Source organism: Prionailurus bengalensis, chromosome C2 (genome assembly GCF_016509475.1).
Source record: "Prionailurus bengalensis isolate Pbe53 chromosome C2, Fcat_Pben_1.1_paternal_pri, whole genome shotgun sequence".
Classification (NCBI taxonomy): Eukaryota; Metazoa; Chordata; class Mammalia; order Carnivora; family Felidae; genus Prionailurus; species Prionailurus bengalensis.
Window position 1 is genome coordinate 2,797,720 of NC_057350.1, and position 14,726 is coordinate 2,812,445.

At 47.9% G+C, this 14,726-nt stretch overlaps 1 protein-coding gene across 2 annotated transcripts in view; it reads left to right on the top strand.

The window, feature by feature from the left end:
- Positions 1-9,905, top strand: part of LOC122491118 (heat shock transcription factor 2 binding protein) — a 96,952-nt gene extending 87,047 nt beyond the window's left edge. For both annotated transcript variants that reach the window (XM_043593487.1, XM_043593488.1), the window contains exon 9: positions 9,166-9,905. In XM_043593487.1, the coding sequence (XP_043449422.1) occupies positions 9,166-9,374 (209 nt within the window). In that variant the 3' untranslated portion in view covers positions 9,375-9,905. The remainder of the gene's footprint in view (positions 1-9,165) is intronic.
- Positions 9,906-14,726: the final 4,821 nt, after the last annotated feature.

A 14,726-nucleotide genomic window follows, 5' to 3' on the forward strand; every position in this document is an offset into this window, starting at 1 on the left:
ATACATTCAGTATATGAATTTTTTAAAAAAATAAGCATAATTACCAGGTAATTAAAGAAAGACAAATGTGTTTGTTTTAATTTCAAGTATGACTGAGAACAGAAAGACCCTCTGAACGTATGTGTGAGCGTATTGAGTGTGTGTGAGCATGAACATGTGTGTTGGAGTGTGTGTTGAGAGTACGTGTGCACGGGTGTGTGTAAGTGCGTGTGTGTGCGCGCATGAGCGTGTGTTAGAGCGTGTGTGCATGCGTGTGTGGGAGTGCATGGGAGCGTGTGTGTGAGCTGTACTTCAGGGAGCCGCTTCAGCTGTCAGGAAATCATGGGGCTGGGGCTGGTGAGTTTCGTCTGTGTCTGTTCGAGTGCCTGGGAGTCAGTGCGTGTGATGGGCTGTTGGGGGCGTGTGGAGTTAGGGATGTGTCAGGGACGCGTCCTTGTCCTCTAGTCCTTAATTTGCTATGGCTTAATTCCCAGAGTACTGTTTTGCCCCCTCCTTCCTTCCCCTGCTCAGTGGGGTGGGTGTGGGGTAGATGGAAACACCCGTCGCCGTCTGGGGAACTAGTGTCCTGGGGGACCCAGCTCGGGACCCATAGAGCGAATTGATGGTGATGATGAGTGTGTGTGGAGAATGGGGAGGGACGGTGAGTAGGAAGGGGGGCAAGGAGAGTTCGCAGACCTTCCTTCCCGTGGAGGGAGGGTGTGCCTGTCAGGGGCTTCCCTCTAAGGAACCCGGGTCAGCACCTACCAGCTTTAGGGTAAGACATTTCACTTCTACTTGTGTTCAAAGAAACGCAGTGTAGAAATTCCTTATCGTGTTGTGGAAATATGGTTACATCCTAACGTGCCAGTTCGGATTTTCCCCCAAATCCCTGTAGGTGGTAACAGGCAAGAGTGTGGCCTGCCACTGAGTCTTTGGCCAGCAGTCAGTGCTCCGGCCCAGCGGCCCGGCGTCAGGCCCAGCGTGGGTGGTGCTCCCCGCCATGGCGCCCCTCACAGAGTCGGTTGCTTCGGCGGGCAGCACGGATGTGATGCTGTTACTTAAGCCTGGCTACCGTGTGGCTCCTTCCAGATGCTGCTGCTGGGGACAGATGTGACTGCATGAGCTGCATGCTTATCAGAGACATTTGTGACAGATACCAGTGACGTGAGAGCTCCGAGCTGCGGAGGATGTCACCCAGGGAAGTTGCGTTGCTGGTTTATAATTGCCGGTGACTCTCCTGGCTTTCTTCTCTCCCCCACATCCTCCCCACTCCCTGATGTAAAAACAATTACAAAGAAAGACGTCTGTTGTTTGGGGGAAAACACGGTATGGTGCAGTGATTTCCTGTCCATCCAAGTGCTTATTAGTAGGACGTTGTGAGAAGAAAATAGCCCCAGAATCTCAAGAGGGGACTGACTTGATAAAAATGGAGGAAGGAACCAAGCAGAATGTTATTTCATTTGTTTTGAGCTGCCTGAGCTTTAATGATGAAATAGTGCTTTAAAAAAAGTGTGGTCTCATGTACACGATTTTCAAGAACAGGCAAACGGATCTCTGTTGACGGGAACCAGAGCATCACTTGCGCGAGGGCGGGGATGGGCCGCGAGGCAGGGGGTGTGCGGGAGCTTTGTGGGGAGGGAAGTGTTCCGCGTCCCCTTAGGATTGGGGTTTATACGGGTGTGTACGTTTGTCCAAACTTTTTGAGCTGCGTGTGTAAAATTGGTGCAGTTTGCTCTGTGTAAACTTTACTTTCATTTTGACAACACCGTCCAAGAACCCTGTGTTTATTTGTGTAGCTTTACGTTATACATAACAACCAGTCCCTGTCTCCTTGTGCAGCTTCTTTCCAGTTCAGGTGAAGCGCAAGTTTTACGTCCCTCCATCCTTTATCTTTCCCATTTGTTCTAAAATTGTCTGAAGGATTCCCTCTGTTTACATTGAGAACCACATCGGACACTGAAATAATTCCTGCCTCAACCAGCAAACGCAATTGGGAGAGCTCAACAGGAGAGGCAGAGTTTCTTGTATGTACCCTTATTTTTATGACAAAATTTCTTTTGTCATTCTTTCCCATTCCGAGAACTTCCTTGAGCTATTTTCTCTTCAGTTCACTCTTTTAGATTTTCAGAAAAGTTGCAGAGATTGTACATCTGAGATGGAACAAAGAAAGAAAAAAATGTGGAAAGCCAACGAGAGAAATGGCGTATCACCCGTGGGAGCAAAACAATTCAGTGATACTCACCCTGCTTCCCCTAATGTTAACACCTTACGTGACCATAGACCACATGCACGTGGAGGACGTTCACATTGGTGCGCTGTGAGAACCTCATCTTCAGCTCTAATTAGAATTTTGCCAGTTTTCCCACTAATCTCCTTTTTCTAAAAACAGATGTAACTCATCAGCCATGAAATTCAACTGTGTATAGTGTATAACTCAGTAGTTGTTAATATATTCACAGAGTTGTGCAAACATGACTGCCACCTATGTAATTTTAGAATATTTTCGTCACCACTCGTGGAAACCACCATGCCCATTAGCAGCCACCCCCTCCTTCTCCCCACCCAGCCCCTGGGGGCTGCTAATCTGCTTCCTGTATCTATGGATTTACCTTCATCTAAGCCATTCATAAAATTGGAACTTTATAACTTGTACCCTTTTGTGTCTGGCTTCTTTCATTTAGCATGTTTTCAGGGATCACCCGTGTTGTACCATGTATCAATACTTTATTCCTTCTCCTTGCCAGATAACGTTCCACTGTGTAGATATACCACGTTTTGTTTATCCATTGACCACTTGATGGACATTTGGGCTGTTTTCACTTTGGGGCTGTGTTATGAGTTGTCAAAGTAACACTTACTAAGTGGAGCACAGGCTGCTGGATGGTGAGCTGTGGTCTAACAGTAGCCCACAAGAGAAACTGAAAAAGAGGTCCTGGAGGACACCTTGAGGGCGCCCCACAGGGAAGTCGAGGCAGAGTGCAGACAGAGAGAGGCAGGACCTGGGGCCTTAATGAGGGTCGGCGGCTGGGGGGCTTTGGGATCCCTGGGCTGAGGCTGGACTGGTCAGTTGAAACCAGAAGAGTGGGGCTCTTACCTAAGGGGCCCATAAGGGGAAGGTGTGAGGGGGTGGGGGTGGCGGTGGGGCGGGGGGCAGTTGATCACAGGGCTGTGGGAGAAATCAAATCAGGGACTTACATTTGCTTGTGGCTCTGTGGGCTGCTGTCTAGGGCACCTGCATGCATGAGAGGCTGCCATCAGTTCAAGGTCCCTTCAGGCCATTTAACCCAATGAAACGGATGGCGAGGCAGCGCCACCAGGGAACAGCTGAGCCACACTCTTGACCGGCTGTTACTAAGTTGAGTAATGCTGCAGTGAACGTTCCTGTGCACGTTTTTGTGTGGCGCAGCCAGGCTGTCACAGTAGGGTCTACTGGCAACAGATTCTCTTGATTTTCCTTCATCTGAGAATGTCTTGAATTCCTCTTCATTTCTGAAGGACATTTTCACTGGGTATAGGATTCTGGGTTGATGACTCTTTTCTTTCAACATGTGGAAAATGTGTCACTTTATTCTGGCCTCTGTGGTTTCTTTCTTTTTTATATATTTTTTTATTATTTATTTTGAGAGAGAGCGAGCAGGGGAGGGGTAGAGAGAGAGGGAGACACAGAATCCAAAGCGGGCTCCAGGCTCCGAGCTGTCAGCACAGAGCCCGACGTGGGGCTCGAACTCACGGACCGTGAGATCATGACCTCAGTGGAAGGAAGTCGGACGCTTGACCAACGGAGCCACCCAGGCGCCAGTGGCCTCTGTGGTTTCTGATGGGAAATCGGTATCATTGTTTTTCTCCTATATGTGATGTGTCATTTTTCTCTTGCAGCTTTCAGGATTTATTTTCTTTGTTTTTAGTGTTCAGAAGTTTGGCTAGGACGTGTCTTGGTGTAGATTTCTTGGTGTCTGACCTGCTTTGAGTTTGCTCACCTTTTTGGATCTGTAAGTTTGTGTCTTTGGCCAAATAGGGTAAAATCTCAGCCATTGTATCTTGGGTATTTTCCAGCCCTGCGATGACATGAACGTTAGATCTTCTTTATAGGCCTTCTGGACCCAGGGGCTTTGTTTCTTTTTTTTCTCCGTCTTTTTTCCTCTCTGTTCAGATTGGGTGATTTCTATTGTCCTGTCTTCCTCTTCACAGATTGTTTCCTGTGTCCCTTCCATTCTTTCTCTGTCAAGTTTTTAACTTCAGTTATTGTTATTTTTCAGTTCCAATGTTTCCCTTTTATTGTTCTTTATATCTTTGATTTCTTTGCTGAGCCTTTTTTTTTCATTTGCTTCTGGCATGTTGTGGTTGCTCATTGAATAACTTGAATATCGGCTGCTGAAAAACTCTTGTCAGATAACTTCACATCTGTGTCATTTTGCATTGTGGTCAGATGAATGCCTTTTCTCGTTATGGTTGATTCACTCATTTCCAAACTCATAATTGAGCCATCTACAGGAATGTTCTCAGTCTCAGGGAATAAGGTTTTCCATGATTCTTTTAAAGGATAAATTGAGTAGTTATAACTCAGAATTTGCTGATTTGTGGCCTGAACAGACCCGAGTTCTGTGTTATTCTCCTCGCTGCATGGTTTTGGCACATCAGCTGATTATCTTTCTCTTAGTCTGTATTTCCTTCCAGTGCAGTCGCCAGGCTGATTCTCTTCTTTTGTGTTGGCCTTCCCATTTTTGTGTATCTCATGTTGTCATTTTCTTTCCTGTATGGACTGTGCTTTTCATTTGATATCTAAGAAATCCTTGCCAAGCTCAAGGTCACAAAGGTTATGTCTTGTTTTCTTCTAGTTTTGGGTTTTACATTTAAGTCTATTATTAGTTTTCATGTAAGTTTTATATGTGAGGCAAGGTATGGATTAAAGTTCTCTGTTTTTACATATGGATGTTCAATTTTTCCAGCACCAGTTGTTGAAAAGGCTATTATTTTTTTAAATATCTATTTATTTTTGAGAGAGAGAGAAAGAGACAGACAGAGTGGGAGTGGGGGAGGGGCAGAGAGAGAAGGAGAGAGAATCCAGAGCAGGCTCCAGGCTCCGAGCTGTCAGCACAGATCCCGACGCAGGGCTCGAACTCACAAACCACAAGAGTCTGACCTGAGCTAAAGTCGGGCTCTTAACCGACTGAGCCACCCAGGTGCCCCAGAAAAGGCTATTTTTTTAAATTAATTAATTAATAACACCAAAAAGGTGGTTTTATTAAAGCAGGGAGACAGGATCTGTGAGCTGAAAGCCCTGCACTTGGGATCGTGAGAAGTGACTGGTTATATACTTTTTGTGGAGGGAGTGGCAAGGCTAGAGATAAGTTTCTGAGGAATTTCTGTTTGCTGCAAGGAGAGTGTACTGGACCTTGAAGGTCTGTCAAGATAGGTTGTTTTTAGTCTTTAATGAAACATCAACATTAAGGCAGCCATGAGTTCTCTGATGAATCTTTTTTTTTTTTTTTTAATTATTAAGTAAGCTCTAGCCCAGTGTGGGGCTTGATCTCACGACCCCAAGATCAAGAGTCACACGCTCTACTGACTGAGCCAGCCAGGCACCCTGAAAAGGCTATTATTTTATTATTATTATTATTAAAATGTATTAATATGTTTTTTGAGATTTTACAAAACTGTGGTCTGTTCCTGGATTCTCTAACCCTATACCATTTATCTCTGTGACTATCCCTTTATCAGTATCACACTGTCTTGATAACTGACATTGAGTGGTCTGAATTGAGTGGTCTGAATCTTTCAGTGTTTTTCTTTTTTTGAAATTGTTTTGGCTGTCTTAGTTCCTTCTCTTTCTCAAATAAATTTGAAAATCAGTTTGTTAATTTCTACAAACCAGCCTACTGGGTTTTTGGGATTACATGGCATAGATCAGTGGGGAGACTGACATCAAAACTATATTAAGTCTTCTATCTCTCAAATTTACTTAGGTTGTCTTTTTTTTTTACATCAATGTCTTATGGTTTTTAGCATACAAATATTGCACATATTTTGTAAGATTTATAGACCTAAATGTTTTATGTTTTGGTGCTCTTGTAAATGATAGTCTTTTTAAAAATTTAGTTTCCAGTTTATTGTTACTGATATGTGGATACAGTTGATCTTTGTATGCTGACCTTGTTAAACTCAATTAGTTTGGGTTGTTCTGAGGTTCTGTGTTTTTACTGATTTCCTTTCCTCCTGTTTTAAAATCAATAATGGAAATAAGGACATGAAAGTTTTCAACTCTAATTGTGAATTGATTTGCCCTTAGAGTTCTATCATAGTTTGCTTTGTGTTTTTTGAAGCTCTGTTATTAGGTACGTACGTAATTGAGACTGTTCTGTCTTCCTGAGGCATTGACCTCTTTATAATTATGCAGTGTCACTCCTCAGTCCTGGTAACATTTCTTGTTCTGAGGTCTACTGTGTCTGGTAAGAACATAGGCTCTGTAGCCCTCTTTTAATTAGTGTTTATATGGCGTATTTTAAATATTTTTGTTTATGTTTAACCTTCGTCCTTATATTTTTCTGGGGTGTCTTGTGGACAGCGTATAGCAGGGTCTTGCTGTTTTGTGCGTTCTCTGCCTTCCAATTGGTGTGTCTATGCTGTTTCATTTACTGTGTACAGAAAGGAATACAAACGTATCTCTAGTTGTTTCTTTCTTCTTTTTTTGTTTGCTGTTGGAGTATTTTAATATTCCATTTGTCTACACCGTTGGCTTATCATTTGTACTGTAAAAACTTTTTATGATTTGCCCTAGGGTTTCCATACAATCTTTAATTAATCTTTAAATTTTTTTTTTAATGTTTATTTATTTTTGGGACAGAGAGAGACAGAGCATGAATGGGGGAGGGGCAGAGAGAGAGGGAGACACAGAATCGGAAGCAGGCTCCAGGCTCTGAGCCGTCAGCCCAGAGCCCGACGCGGGGCTCGAACTCACGGACCGCGAGATCGTGACCTGAGCTGAAGTCGGACGCCTAACCGACTGAGCCACCCAGGCGCCCCTAATTAATCTTTAAGTAGTACAGCACTGCTTCAGGTGTGCCATAGGACCCATACAGCAGTGTTTTCCTGTCTATTAATCCTATTTATTTCCAGTTCCTTTTCTAGCTGTTGCTGTATCCGGTTCATCTGTGAGTGTGGTGCTGTTGACTACTTTGTCGCCACTGTGGGTGTTTGGTTTCCCTTGCTTGGTCTTTGTCATTGGACGTCGCATCAGGGCAGGAGAGCAAACGTTTTGTATAATGGGTTGGATAGTAAATATCTTAAGCTTTAGGGCCACACGTGGTTTCTGTTGCATATTCTTCTCCCTCTCTTTCTCTTTTTAAAGTAACTCTTCAAAATGTACACATCACTCTTCGCTCCCGGCCTGCACAGAAATGGTTCCCGGGCTGCGTTTGGCGTGGCGTGGCCTGGGGTGCCGGGCTCTGCGGCCCTACGGTCATGGCGTCGGCTTGCGGACGTGGCCTCTCGTTGTGCTGGGACGTCCGTGGGGGTGAGGAGGGTGTGGGTTTTGTCATCGCTGTGCTTGCCTCCTGTGTACTGCTGGCTTCGGGTTCCTCTCTTCTCCTTGTGCTGAGGGTGAGGGCTGAGCTCCCCGTGTGTCTTCCTCGGTGTCCTCTTCGCACCCTTAGCTCTTGGCCTTCCCTTTGCGTCTGCGTTCGTAGGGGTCTCCTCCCCCGGCTGTAGACCGCTCGCCTGGGCCGCCGGTGTTTGCCGGACTGGCGCTGGAGGACGAGGTTCTCTGTCCGTTCGGTTCGGTTTCTGTCCATCCGTGTCTGGGTGGTGGGGCCTTCCCGGTGATCCCTGCGCACGCTTCCCTGTGGCAGCCACGCTCTTCCCCGGGTCTGTGGCGGGTCTGGTACGAGGAAGAGTTGCTCTCCCCTCCCCCAGAGTAGGAGCGCTGTAACGGCCGGCACCCAGGCCGTGGTGCCTTCCCTCCTGGGTACAGCACGGCAGCTGTCGCCATGCCCTGGGGGCCCTGGGTCAACAGCAAAAGCCTCTGGGCAGCTCTGGTGTGTGGCACTTCCCACGGAGGACTGATTGAGTCCACTCTTTCAATCCATTCACTTCTTGAAAGGTTTAGGTATAGCGCTAGGAAAGAGGTTCCAATTACAATATTCAGTCAACAGTGAATGGATGGCAGGGGCGCCTGCGGGGCTCAGTCGGGTGGGCGTCTGACTCCGGCTCGGGTCATGGTCTCACGGTTTGTGGGTTCAAGCCCCACGTTGGGCTCTGTGCTGACGGCTCGGAGCCCGGAGCCTGCTCCGGACTCTGTGTCTCCCTCTCTCTCTCTCAAAAATAAAATAGATACAAAAAACCCCCACAAACCACCAAGAAGTGACTCGGAGGCATATTGAAGCTTCCCAGTAGGGAGAAGTAGGGGGAGAGTTGCGTCCAGCCTGGTGAAGGTCGTAGCTCCGCGTCGGGCTCTTTTTAGTGGCGCCACCACGCGTGCGGGGCACCAGCTTCTGTAACTCCAGAGGCAGCTCCTGAGGGAATTCCTCGGGGGGACAGTGGAAACAGTGTGACTTTGGAAACTCGGCGGCCCTGAAGAGATTCAGCGTCAGTATGTGGCCACTGAGGGACTTGATGCACCGGGAGGGCAAATGAAACAGTACCTTTTATTCATTCATTCATTCATTCATTCATTCATTCGTCCAATGTCTTATTTACTTGTTTTTGAGAGAGGGAAGGATAGAGAGGGAGAGGGAGAGGGAGAGAGAGAATCCCAAGCAGGCTCCTCACTGTCAGCGCGGAGCCAGACAAACCACGAGCTCACGACCTGAGGTGAAATCAAGGGGCCGACGCTTGATGGACTGAGCCACCCAGGTGCGCCTGAAGTAACACCTTTCAAAACTGTCCTAGAAGTGGACAGAATTCTAGCAGACAACACGAAAGGCCCTCACATTTTTAGTTCGGCATCTTAAAATGATCTGACTGCGAATCATATTTGAAGATGGATGTTACTAGAACGGGTGGTGATTGAGTTAGTTGTGTTGCTCTTGTGAGCTAAGCTTTTACGTCAAGCAGGGACACTTTCCCGGTGAGTCTGCAGTTACCAGGTGGTCGGATTTGGCCCTCAGAAAGACCAAGAGCCCTTGAGGGGTAGGTGTCGCCGCGTGTCCTGGAGAGGGTCCCTCTAACCGGAAGCGCTCCCTCTCTCCCCAGACCCCGACGCGGAGGTGTGCCTTCATGCGCTGCGGCTCGTCCAGTCTGTGGTCCTGGAGCCGGAAGTCTTCTCCAAGTCTGCCTCCGAGTTCCGGAGCTCCCTGCCCCTGCAGCGCATCCTGGCCATGGCCAAGAGCCGTAACCCCCACCTGCAGACCGTGGCCCAGGAGCTCCTGGAGGACCTCCGCGCCCTGGAGCGTGACGTGTAGGGGCGCGCGTGTGTCCCTCCCCCGCCCCCAGGTCCCCACTTTGTATTCTGGAACCATCACCGCGTGCCATGTGTCCCAGACGGTAGACCGTGAGTGACTCAAGAGGGACATGAATGCATATGCATCCACACAACTTCCTCCTGGAGGCAAAAGTTCCTGTGGGTGGCTGGGTGACCTTGCCAAGGTGCCCGTGGAACAGTCCATCCTTCCGGAAAGGCCCATGTCCTGTACCTAAAAGAGGGCCGCCTTAGAGCGGCCCCTGCTGCTCAGGAGACTTTCTGAGACCTGTGGGCTCCCTCGTACAAAGGGGGGTGAAATGATCACCTGCCCCACCGGTCAGCATTTTCCTGAGATACATGGTTTGAAAAACAATTCATTCTCTCTTTAGTAATTGTAATTAATACCCTAAAATGCAAGTTTACCTTTAAAGCTTTGGTGAACCTGCTATTTCAGGTGACATTGGACATTTTAGTTCTTTTTTTTTTTTTTTTTGCCTGTTTTATTTTTGAATAAAGAAAGCCAGAAGAGTCATTGATGTGCACGCTGCTGTTTCTGGAATATCATGATCTTGGTATCAGGAAGTGGTATATTACAATGCATTCAGCGCGTACACTCGGTAGAAAAAACCTCTCCTTATATTGTTGTGGGCTGTTGGGCTATAAACTCAGAAGTCTGGTTTTTCACATAAGATACCACGAAAAGGGCCTCACGGACAAGAGCCCATGCACTGGTCGAAATCTTTAAATGATGTACACGGCTGTGTGCCAGAGTGCCCTCTCTGTGCGGGTCCTTCTCGGCTGCGCCTTGGCCACTGGCAGAGAGCAGAGAAGGATACACCCCATCTGTCACAGACAGCCTGCGTGTGAGAGGAAGTGCCGTCTACATCACCCCTACGGTCACTTGAGGGAACACACTCGCTCCTTTCTTGTGCTCCTTCCCGCACACTGTCGCTGTGGGCCCTCGGGCTCCGGGCATCCTCTGAGGGTGACGGCAAAGGCCGGCGTCGCTGGATGGTGGCGGCCTCGCATACACGTATAAGCTCTTTTCTGCCGTGTGGCGTTTTAGAATAACTTCATTTTCTTTTAAGTAGATTTTATAGGCAATGCGTGGTTCATGGCTGAGGCTGAAGCAGGAGCTTAGAGGAAAGGCCCGGTGCTGAATCTCACGAGCCGACAGATTGTGGAATAGCTACTAGCTCGTCAGAGCCAGAGAGATGTTGTAAGAGGTGATTTGAAATTCACGGATGCAGAAACCGGTCCATCTGTGCGCCGTGGCTCTGCAGGTCTGATTATTGGCAAATAAAATCGAGAGCGTCGTGTGTTTGTACTTTTTCTGGCATGGTATTTTCTCTTTGGTTACTTGTTTGATAAGGTGATGGGAGATAAACTAGTGTAATTAGTTTGTGCTGCCTCTAGAAATGCGGGGTCTTTTCCTGCCAAAGACGGATCCGCAGTGTATGCAGAGACCCAGAACTGGGCCAGCCCACGAGTATTGTGTAGTTCAGCTAATTGTAGATGGATGTGATCGAGAAGGATACTTTTTTTCCTCATGAAAACTCCTTCAGGGAGAAACACATGACAAATGCACGTTTCGAATGTATATCACAGGAAAAGTACTTGAGGCCAGTTTTAAGGAATGGCTAGTCTTTCAAATATTTCTGTTCTTCACATGAAGGTCAAGGGGAACACGCAAGTACTAACAAAATCTCAGTTTAAAAAGTATGTTAAAGCGGGGCTCCTGGATGGCTCAGTCGGTTAAGCGTCCGACTTCAGCTCAGGTCAGGATCTCACGGTCCATGAGTTCGAGCCCTGACGTCGGGCTCTGTGCTGACAGCTCGGAGCCTGGAGCCCGCTTCGGATTCTGTGTCTCCCTCTCTCTCTGGCCCTCCCCTGCTCACACTCTGTCTGTCTCTCTCACAAATAAATAAATATTTTTTTAAAAAGTATGTAAAAGCGTGCACTTGGGGGGCTCAGTTGGTTAGGTATCTGACTCTTGATCTCAGCTCAGGTCCTGATCTCAGGTTCAAGCCCCATGCTGGCCCTTGTGCTGAGTGTGAAACCTACTTTAAAAAAAAAAAAAAAAAAAAAGCATGTACTTGGCGGTGTTTGAAGTCTCTTGTGAATTTAAAACCAGAAACAAAAGCAGTAAAATGGTGTATGTATTTTTAAATTTAGCTTTTAAAGAATCCCTCTCTTGTTAAGTTGAGGAACTCTTTCTTTTTCCCTTGGTGCTGTCAGTATTTTCTGTAAAAGCCTGGAGCCTCCCAGGCCCGCAACCAGCCCTTGCCCCTGCCCCCCACGGGTGCTCAGAGCAGCCCTCGTGCCCATGGACCTGAGAGGTCCTGGTTCACATGCAGATGGTGCTGTGGCTTTGAGGACGGTGTTTCATAGCTGGTCTGCCCGTGGCGCAGAGTGGAGTAAGGAGTCCTCGCCCTGGATGTTTATATATCCCTGTGCCTTTCACTTATTCAGGGGGGTTTAAAATTAATTGGGGAGCCCCGCAGAGCATTGCAAGTCTGGGGCTTGAAGGAAACCCGCACAAGGCAGGCAGGCAGACCGGGGCAAGGAGGGGTTTCCCGGAGAGCTGTAAATCTGCCCGTTTCACTGGTTCCGCCAGACCTGCCGTTAGCTGTACTGCCATGACATGAATGTGCTGGAAAAGTCGGTAGATACTTTTGTAGACTTACCAGCTTCCTGAGGAGCTCTGAAGACAGAGTTTTCTCTGTGTTCTCCTGGGACACAGACCTGACCACCCGAGAGCTGGCCAGAGCGGGGTCTGGGCGTAGGCCCCGGGGTGGCGCAGACCCAGCATTGGCTGCAGCACCCCGTGGGCAGTACGCAGGCTCAGAAGGTGGAGCGATGGGGCCGGTGGAAAGTCTCTGATACTTCTCCAGCCCAGGGTCAGGTGCAGGGCTGAGAGACCGCCGGTGCACCTGCGTCCCCGCAGGACTTGTCCCCAGTGCTCACCGGCGCCCCTCCGCTCGGAGACATCACACCTTAAAATCGTCTCCACGTGCAGGACGAGGGGACCTTTGAATGTGCTAGTGCCTGTAACAAAATGAAGACTCGTCCTTTTTTTATTTGTAATTCTTCAAGTGTTTCTTAATTGTGGCAGAACTTACCACATAGACAGAAATGGTAAGCATAAAATTACCATTTTAACCGTTTCTAAGTGTAGAATTCGGTGGCTCACAATGTTGTGTAACCACCGCCACTGTCTATTTCCAGAACTTTTTATCATACCAAACCGAAGTTCTGTCCCCATTCAGCAAGGTCTCCTCGGTCCCTAACTGCCCTCTTCCCAGCCTCTGGCATCCTTTGCTCTCCTTCTGACTCTGAATTTGACTATGTCCTCGTCGTATAAGTGGGATCATAAACTGTCTGTCTGCCTGGGTCCAGCTTATTTCACTTGAGCGTAAAGTCTTCAGGGTTCGGCCGTGGTGTGTCACGTGTCCTAATTCCGTTCCTTTTTGTGGCTAAATAATACTCCATTGTATGTACACACGGGCACACCTTGGAGACATCACAGGTGTGGTTCCGGACCCCCGCAACAAAGCGGGGGCAATAAAGTGAGTCTAATGTTTTGGTTTCCCAGTGCACATAAAGGCTGTGTTTTTGCCACGCTGTCGTCTGTTACATGTCCAGTAGCAATATGTCGAAAATCCACAGTGTATGTACCTTAATTAAAAAATACTTTATTGCTGAAACATGCTAGCCATTGTCTGAGCTTTCAGGGACTTGTGATCTTTTTGCTGGTGGAGGGTCTCGCCTCCATGTTGGTGGCTGCTGAAGGCTGGGGTGTCCGTGGCAACCTCTTAAGACAGCAGTGAACTTTGCCACAACGATCGACTCTTCCTTTCACCAACGATTTCTCTGTAGTTTGTGGTGCCGTTTGATAGCATTCTACCCACAGAACTTGTCACACCCTGTTGCTGCTCTGTCAACTAAGTGTATGGAATATTCCAGATCCTTCTGTCATTTCAACAGTCTTCACAGCACCTTCACCAGTGGTAGATCCCAGCTCAAGAAACCACCTTCTTTGCCTTATCCCTAAGAAGCAGCTCCTCGTCGGGGCGCCTGGGTGGCTCAGTCGGTTGAGCGTCCGACTTCGGCTCAGGTCACAATCTTGCGGTCCGTGGGTTCGAGCCCCGCGTCGGGCTCTGTGCCGACGGCTCGGAGCCTGGAGCTGCTTCGGATTCTGTGTCTCCCTCTCTCCCTGCCCCTCCCCCGCTCATGCTCTGTCTCTCTCTCTCTCTGTCAAAAATAAATAAAACATTTAAAAAATTTTTTTAAAAATGAAGCAGCTCCTCATCTGTTCAGGTTTCTCCTGAGGTGCAGCAACTCAGCTCCTTCTTTCAGGCTCCACTTCTGGTTCTGGTTTTCCTGCTGTTTCCACCACATCTGCAGTGACTTCCTCCACTGATGTCTTGAACCCTTCAAGGTCCTGCCTGAGGGCTGGAGTCCACTTCTTCCAAACTCCTGTTCACGTGGATAGTTTGACCTCTTCCCACGAATCTCAAATGTTCTTTAATGGCACCTAGAATGGTGAATTCTTTCCAGAAGGTTTTCAGTTGATTGATTTTACCCAGATCCGTCAGAGGAATCACTATCCGTGGCAGCCAAGCCTTACAAAATGTATGTCTTCAGTAATAAGACTAGACGGTTACACTTACTCCTTGACCCGTGGCTGCAGAATAGGTGTTGTATTAGCCGACCCGAAAACAACATTCATCTCCTTGTCCACCTCCATCAGAGCCCTTGGGTGATCAGGTGCACCGTCAATGAGTGGTCATATTTTGAAAGGAATAGTTCTGGGGCGCCTGGGTGGCTCAGTCGGTTAAGCGGCCGACTTCGGCTCAGGTCATGATCTCACCGTCCGTGAGTTCGAGCCCCACGTCAGGCTCTGTGCTGACGGCTCAGAGCCTGGAGCCTGTTTCAGATTCTGTGTCTCCCTCTCTCTGACCCTCCCCTGTTCATGCTCTGTCTCTCCCTGTCTCAAAAATAAAAAATTAAAAAATTAAAAAAAAAGAAGAAAGGAATAGTTCTTTCTGAGGGTAGGTCTCAGCGATGGGCTTAGTGTATTCAGTAAACTGTGTTGTAAACAGATGTGCTGTCATCTAGGCTTTGTTCCATTTGTAGAGCACGGGCAGAGTAGAGTCAGCATAATTGCTGAGGCCCTAGGACTTTCAGAATAGTCAGTGAGCACTGGCTTCAAATGAAGTTCACCAGCTGTGTTAGCCCGAGAGAGGAGTCAGCCCGTCCTTTGAAGCTCTGAAGCCAGGCACCGACTTCTCCTCTCCAGCTATGAAAGTGCTAGATGGCATATTCTTCCTATAGAAGACTGTTTCTTGTA